The sequence below is a fragment of the Mastomys coucha genome, unplaced genomic scaffold (genome assembly GCF_008632895.1).
Source record: "Mastomys coucha isolate ucsf_1 unplaced genomic scaffold, UCSF_Mcou_1 pScaffold22, whole genome shotgun sequence".
Lineage (NCBI taxonomy): Eukaryota > Metazoa > Chordata > Mammalia > Rodentia > Muridae > Mastomys > Mastomys coucha.
The window spans coordinates 244798019-244806263 of record NW_022196905.1 but is presented as its reverse complement, the minus strand read 5'-3'; the positions used below and the strand labels follow the sequence as shown (position 1 = coordinate 244806263).

The following is an 8245-nucleotide window of genomic DNA, read 5'->3' as shown; positions in this document are numbered from 1 at the left end:
TGTAGACCAGGCTGGCCTCGAACTCAGAAATCTGCCTGCCTCTGCCTCCCAAATGCTGGAATTCAAGGCGTGCGCCACCACCGCCTGGTGAGCTTAGTCTTTTAAAAACAGAGTTTAATGCTTTTAGAAGGATGTACTTGTAGCATGCAGTCTCTGGCCTTTTCTGGGTGTGCATGCCAGATTCCTATAGAGGGCACTTAAAATATTCACCAAGTGTGGTGGCACAGCCTATAATTCCAGCACTCAGAAGACTGAAGCAGGGGGATGAAGGGCACAAGGTTACCTGGGCTATCTTTTAAGAAATACAGGTAAACTTACTCAGACACGGCTTATGGTTAGTATACCCGAGAGCCTGACTTACAACCTCAATACTACCAAAACCAAATGAATTTTATGACATGTGAATAATATCTCAACATGCATAGAAATTAGTGGATATGCAAGGAACCCATAATTGGGGAGGGGGGGGAACCACTCAAAGCTAGGTAATGGTGGTGGTGTACACCTTTAATCCCAGCACTTAGGAGGCAAGGGCAGGTGGATCAGATCTCCGAGTCTGCGGCCTGCCTGGTGTACAGAGTGAGTTCCAAGACAACCAGGGCTACATTGTCTCCCCATCTCAAGGGGGGGAAAATCAATAGGATTGATTTCCCCCAAAAGAAGGCTGACTCCCTCACAAGTAGATTGACTCCATCCCACCCCACCAAAAGAAGGCTGGAGAGAAGGCCCTGTGGTTAAGAGCACTGACTGTTCCTCAGGAGGACCTGAGTTCAATTCTCAGAATCCATACGGCAGCTCACAACCATTAATAACTCCAGACTTGGAATCCAATGCTCTCTACTAGCCTCTGAGGATACTGCATATATGAGGTACACAGATACATGCATGCAAAATGCCCACATAAAAAAATTTAAAGGCATAGTAGAATTAGAAGATAGAGACATTAAAATCACTGTAAAAATGTATTCTATAGTTACAAAATGGTAAAGGAAAGGACAAATAAGAGCTCAGAAAGGCCAGGCGGTGGTAGCGCACGCCTTGAATCCCAGCACTTAGGAGGCAGAGGCAGGTGGATTTCTGAGTTCGAGGCCAGCCTGGTCCACAGAGTGAGTTCCAGGACAGCCAAGGCTATACAGAGAAACTCTGTCTTAAAAAAAAGCTCAGGAAGTTAATTAATTCAAGGCTAAACTGGACTACAAGTGGGGAGATCCTGCAGAGAGAGAAAGCCATGCTAAGACCACATTCTGTGTGGTCTGGAGAATCTACAAAGACAGGAAGTAGACTAGCGGGTTGCTTAGGGCTGGGCTGGGGGTGGGGAGGCAGGGAGTGATGAATGCTGGGTGAGGATGGAAGGCTTCCCTTAGGGAAAAGATCTCCTTTATTGTGATCACGGTTGCACAACCCTGAACTGTACACTTTAAATGAGTGTGCTGTATGTTGTGTGGATTTTATCTCAGTAAATCTGTTCACAGAAGGAAAAGAGAGAGAAAACAGCTGGAAATGTTCCCAGATGCCTCTTGGAAACTGAACAGGCTCTTGTTACCCATCGAGTGGCTGGATCAACTCACGCTTTCCAGATGTCTTCCTCATTTCCTGATTGTAAACTGTACACTATAATTTAGCATTAGCAGAATGTTAATAAAGATTACACTGCCTTTGTTGCTAAATTCCACACAGTGTTTACCACTTTTCTCCAGCATACACAGTTCCTCTGTTTTCTAACTGCAGCTGGGCTGCCAAGACCTTGCAGGGAGCAATAACTGTCGGCAGTGTCCCTGTGCCTTCACTACAGTACAGACACACTCAGCATTTACAGAGAGCTTATGACTGACTCTCCTCATAGAAAGGGTCTTTATTGTTGTTCTTGTTTGTTTGTCTGTTTGTTTGTTTGTTTTGTCTTTCTGATTGGAGAAGCAAGGTTTGAGACAGAGTCTCCTTGTGCGGCATTAGCTAGGTTGGAACTGGGACTCCCTTTGTAGACCAGGCTGGCTTTGAACTCACAGAGATTGGACTGCCTCTGCTTCTAGAGTGCTGGGATTAAAAACATGAGCCACCAGCTGGGCAGTGGTGGTGCATGCCTTTGGTTCCAGCACTTGGGAGGCAGAAGCTGACAGATTTCTGAGTTCAAGGTCAGCCTGGTCTACAGAGTGAGTTCTAGGACAGCTAGGGCTATACAGAGAAACCCTGTCTCAGAAAACCAACAAAACAAAACATGAGCCACCATGCGCAGCTGATTTTTGAAATTTTTTAGTAGGGATTTTGGGAGTTGGGGGTTGGGGGGGACAGAGAAGATTGACATACAGTTCCTCTGTGTAGGCCTGGCTATTCTGGAATTCACTCCCTAGACCAGGCTGGCTTCGAACTCACAGAGATCCACCTGACATTGTTTCTCAAGTGCTGAGATTAAAGACATAAGACACTGTTACCTGGTTGATTTTTGAAATTTTAAGCATGCATCTTATAGCTACAGATTGATTACTGTCATATGTAAAAATTTAAATACAACCAAAGTATTCACTTACTTACATGAAAGACCATGACTTTAGATTCACTCTCTGGGGGATAGACGTGGTGGCACATGCCTTAAATCCCAGCACTCAGGAAGCAGAGACAGGCAGATGCACGTTTCCATATGTGGTATGGTTAGGCTGTGATCTGAGAGTTTCCCCCAGGGCTTCATGTGGTGGAAGCTTTGGCTTTAGTGTGGTGATATTTGGGAGGTGGTATGGAATCCTTAAGAGACTGTGCCTAAGTCTGAGTGGTGGCACATGCCTATAACCTAGCATTTGGGAAGCTGTCACAGGAGGATTAGAAGTTCAAAGTCATCCTTAGCTATATAGTGAGTCGGGGCCAGCCTGGGTACATGGGACTCTATTTTAGAGAGACAGAGAGGGAAGAAACACACACACATACACACACACACACACACACACACACACACACACACACATCTTGATGAGTTCAGGACCAGCCTGGTCTACATACTGAGTTCCAGGACGCCGGGGCTACACAGAGAAACCCTGTCTCAAAAAACTAAAAATAAATAAATTAATAAATAAATAAATAAAAATAAAAATATTCACTGCCATTACAGCCTGCTGGGTGAAGGGTAAAACAGTCAGGCAACTCCATAAGCAGCCCCTCAGAGTAAGCAGAGGCCCAGTGGTCCTGTCCCTAGGACAGGATACTATAATGAAATGCACATGATTGGTATGATTTACAGACTTTCTTGTTTTTTATTTTCAAAGACAAGGGTTCACTATGTAGCCCTAGCTGGCCTAGAACAAACTCAGTAGACCAGGCTAGCCTCAAACTCACATAGTTCCACCTGCCTCTGCCTCTGCTTCTGCCCCTGGGCACTGAGATTAAAGGAGTACACTGCCAGCACCTGGCTATTGTTTATTTTTTGAGACAGGGTCTTGATATGAAGCCTTGCTGTTCTTGGATTCATTACATACATGAGTCTACTCTCAAACTCAGAATCTGCCTCCCAAATGCTGGGATTATAAGCATATACTACCACATTCAGCCCAGAAGTTTGGGGTTTGTTGTTTGTTTTGTTTTTTAACTTTTGTTTGTTTGTTTGTTTTTCGAGAAAGGATTTCTCTGCATAGCCCTGGCTGTCCTGGAACTCACTCTGTAGACCAGGCTGGCCTCAAACTCAGAAATCCGCCTGCCTCTGCCTCACAAGTGTTGGGATTAAAGGCATATGCCACCACTGCCCCACATTTTTTAACATTTTAAAAGATTATTTTGTGTATGTGTTTTACTTGCATTTTGTATATCTATGCACCATATACATGCTTGGTGCCTGAAGAAGGCACTGGATTTCCTGGAATTAGGGCAATGGTTCTTAACCACCCTAATGCTGCCACCCTTTCATACAGTTCCTATGTTGTGTGACTCCCAAACATAAAATTATTCTTTTTTTTTTTTTGGTTTTTCGAGACAAGGTATAAAATTATTCTTCTTGTTACTTCATAACTATAATTTTCTACTGTCATGAATCATAATGTAAATATCTGTATTTTCCAAGAGTCTTAGGTGACCGTGTGGAAGGATATTTCATCTTCAAAGGGACTGCGGCCTATAGGTTGAGATCCACTGAATTAGAATTATATATGGTCAGGAACCACCATGTAGACGCTGGAAATCAAAGCCAGTGAAGAGCAGCCAGTGCTCTTAACGGCTGAGCCATCTCTCTGGTCCTGTTTTGTTCTGAGCAATTACTTTTGGAAACTGAAGGTCCCAAGAGCATTGTGCTGGCCCTGAAGAGGCAGCCCTGAGCTCCATCACATGGGGTAAGGCACACAGCATAACAACAGAGGGCACGTGACAGGGAGATCACCAGGGAGGGTACAGCCTCTTCTTTCCTAACAACCCTCTCTAAGAACTACCCAGGGTTCCACAGAACCATCAAGCCTTCTGAGAGCAGTGCCTCAGTTTACCCAATTGCCTTTCATTAGGTTCATTCTCTTGCTCTCTCTGTTATGTGTGTGTATATGTGTATGTGAGTATATACATATGTGTGTGTGTTCCCTCCCTCTCTGTCTCTCTAAAATAGAGTCTCATGTACCCAGGCTGGCCTCTGACTCACTAGGATGACTTTGAACTTCTAATCCTCCTGTGACAGCTTCCCAAATGCTAGGTTATAGGCATGTGCCACCACTCAGACTTAGGCACAGTCTCTTAAGGATTCCATACTACCTCCCAAATATCACCACACTAAAGCCAAAGCTTCCACCACATGAAGCCCTGGGGGAAACTCTCAGATCACAGCCTAACTGTAGCACATACAGAAATGTGTACACAAACTGTCCAAAGAAGCACTATTCATAAAAGCTGAGAAGTGGATAAGCAAAAATGGGGCCTACTCATACCATCAAGTATTATCTGGTAATAAAAAGGGTCCCTGCTATGATACAGAATAATGTTAAAACATATCAAATGAAGAAAGCCAGTCATAAGGATCATACCATACACTGATTTAGAAGCAATGTCTAGAACTGGTAAATCTAGAGAGGCAGAAGACAGGCAATGGTTCCCTCTGCAGGCAGGGAGGACTGGGGAATGGCGATGCAGGGATTCGAGAGTGACAGCTAAGCAATTCTGAGTTTCTCTGAGGTAATGAAGTACTGCAATATTTTTTTTTAAAGTATAGGATAGAGTTTATTTAGGGCATGGGAAGGGGAGTTAAGAGGGTAGCAGAGGCAGAGAAAGGCAGAGAGGAGAGAGGAGAGAAGTAGGGGCTGGCCATGACCACAGGGAGAGAGGGGGGAAGGGAATGGGGAGAGAGGGGGAGCAAGGGGGCAAGGTGCAAGGGAGAGAAGCAGGAGTAAGAGGAAATGCTGCAATATTAACTATGATGATGCTTGTACAAATCTGTGAGTTTAAAAGCCGTTGATTGTTACTTGTATTTCTAAATGTACTAATTGTATGCATATGTCAGTAAAGCTGTTAAAAGAAAAATTTTACTATACATCCAAATGTTTACCAGCTAACAGGCAAAAATATGGTATATCATGCAACAGAATTTAGAAAAGGTACAAAACTGAGCAGTATATGGTAGTCACCACAGTCTCAACCTCAAGTGACTACAGTTTCCTTCTTTCCTTTCTTTTTTACAGAAATAAGGGGCTAAATGTTGCCATTCATAAACTAGCCAAACCTCTGTCTACTGATGAAGCATAACATCTTATCTTTTTTAAATAAGTAAAATAAATAGAGACATAGTTTGTTTTGTTTTGGTTTTTGGAAGTAGGGAAGGGGAAGAAGATAGCAGTCAGGGTCTCACTGTCAAGCCCTAGCTGAGCTGGAACTTACTATAGCAACCAGGTTGGCTTTGAACTTCAATGCTCCTCCTACCCCTACCTCCTGAGCATAGGTATCACAGGCATGTACCTCCAAGGCCAGCTAGTCAGACCCACTGTTTTCTTTCATCCTTCCTTTCTTTCTTTCTTCCTTTCCTCCTTTCTTTCTTTCCTTCTCTCTTTCAGATTCACTATTTTTAATTATGTGTATTTGTGTGCACACCTGTATATGTGGATATGTGCAGGTGCAGGAGCCTGAGCAGCCCAGAGGCATTTGTCCCCTGGGACTAGAGTGAGGCAGTTGAGAAGCATGTGATGTGGGTGCTGGGAACTGAACTCAGGTCCTCTGTAAAGGCATTAAGCAGTATGTGCTCTTACCCACTGAGCCATCTCTCTAGCCCCTATTCACTCAAGTTCTGGAAGAACTGGTTAAGAGGCAAAGGTACAGATACACTTCAGTGGGATGGTGCTCGCCAGCAGAAGGCCTGCGTTCAAAGTCCAGAGCCTCCAAACACAAACGGTCTTCAAGTATGAGCATTAACTAGCCACATCAGTGACTTGAATTACCAACCTTAAACACATCTTCAACACATCGGCTAAGTTCCTCTTCAGTCACCAAAACAGTTCCTGGTGCCATGTCACTCTCTGGAATCTCTTTGAAAATAAATAAGATTAACTCCAGTCATTACTTTTCTGAATAGAAGACACTAATAAGGCAACGTTTTACCTGATAGTCAGGAAGAACCAGACACTGAGTATCACCACTGTATGACATGCTATTTACACGTGATAGTCATGGCACCTATGATGTTACTGATGTCAGCTCTCGTTCAGGAAAAGTGAGGTCTAAAACAGAGGACTTTTGTCTTATTAAGAGAGAATGAGAATAGCCAGCATATGGAGGCATATGCCTATAATCATAGCACTGCAAAGCCGAGGAAGAAGGCAGCACATCTGGGGCTGAGACAACACAGCTGAGCACAACGCCATTCTGTGCTCTACTGCTCAATAGCATGACCTTGTCAAAATCCAAAATTAGGACCAGAGATAAGGCTCAGTGGAAAAGAGTACCTGCTATTCTCTCAGAGGACCAAGGTTGTTCCAGCTCTCACTTGGTGGCTCCCAACCATTCATAACACCAATTCCAGGGATCTGATGCCCTCTTCTGGCCTACTCAGGCACTGCATGCATGTGGTGCACAGACATACATGCAGGCAAAATGCTTATGGTCTTTTAAAAAATAAATGTAAATGCTTTAAAAAATGAAAACCCAAACTTAAATAAATAAACATAAAGAGCTCTTCAGACATATATTCTGATTATATATTGTTCTTTATGTAAGTTAAAAATTGGGCAGGCAGTGATAGTACATTCATGCCATTATCCCAGAGTTTGGGAGGCAGAGTTCAAGGTATGAGTTCAAGGCTATCCTGGTCTACAGAGTAAGTTCCAGGACAGCCAGGGCTATATAGGGAAACACTGTCTTGAGAGAAAAAAAAAAAGACAGAGAGAGAAAAATATTGGGATAAATGAATCAAAGACATTTTCTTCTCTTTCTTTTTTTTTCTTTTGTTCCTCTCTTAAAAGACAGATTCCCGACGGGCAGTGGTCTCACTGGGCAGTGGTGGCGCACCCCTTCAATCCCAGCGCTTGGGAGGCAGAGGCGGGTGGATTTCTGAGTTCGAGGCCAGCCTCGTCTACAGAATGAGTTCCAGGACAGCCAGGGCTACTCAGAGAAACCCTGTCTCAGGAAAAAAAAAAAAAAAAAAAAAAAAAAGACAGAATCTCATTGGCCTTGAACCCCTTATGTAGCCAAGGATGAACTTAAACTTGTACCTCAACCTCCCAAGTGCTAGAACTCCAGGTGTGGGCCACTATGCTCAGCTTATGCAGTACTTGGCATTGAACCCAGAACAAGTTTGCTAGCTAAACAGGGATATCTATCTACTCAGCTAGACTCCTAGTCCAAAATCTGTAGAGATGGAATTGGTTCTTTTTGTTGTTGTTGTTGTTGTTGTTTGTTTTCCAAGACAGGGTTTCTCTGTATAGCCCTGGCTGTCCTGGAACTCTCTCTGTAGACCAGGCTGGCCTCGAACTCAGAAATCCGCCTGCCTCTGCCTCCCAAGTGCTGGGATTAAAGGCATGTGCCACCACTGCCCGGCTGGAATTGGTTCTTTGTTGGGACAGTTTTGCTCAGTAGTCCAGGCTGACCTCAAATTCATGATCCTCCTACCTCAGCTTCTCAAGTGTTAGGATATAGGAATATACTACCATGCTCAAAGTTTTGTGTTTTTTTTAAGATTTATTTATTTATTGTTGTTTTTTTTTAAGTTTTATCTTTTTATTCTGAATTATGTATATGTGTATCTGTACATGTGAGGACAGATACCCACAAAGGCCAAAAGAGGACATGGATCCCTTGCAGCTACAGTTGT

General features: G+C 43.7%; 1 protein-coding gene across 1 annotated transcript in view; it reads right to left on the bottom strand.

Moving 5' to 3' along the window:
* Tango6 (transport and golgi organization 6 homolog) overlaps positions 1-8245 on the bottom strand; it is a 176475-nt gene that overhangs the window by 145445 nt on the left and 22785 nt on the right. Inside the window, exon 7 of the mRNA XM_031341306.1 lies at positions 6382-6464. Coding sequence (XP_031197166.1) covers positions 6382-6464 — 83 coding nt within the window. The remainder of the gene's footprint in view (positions 1-6381; positions 6465-8245) is intronic.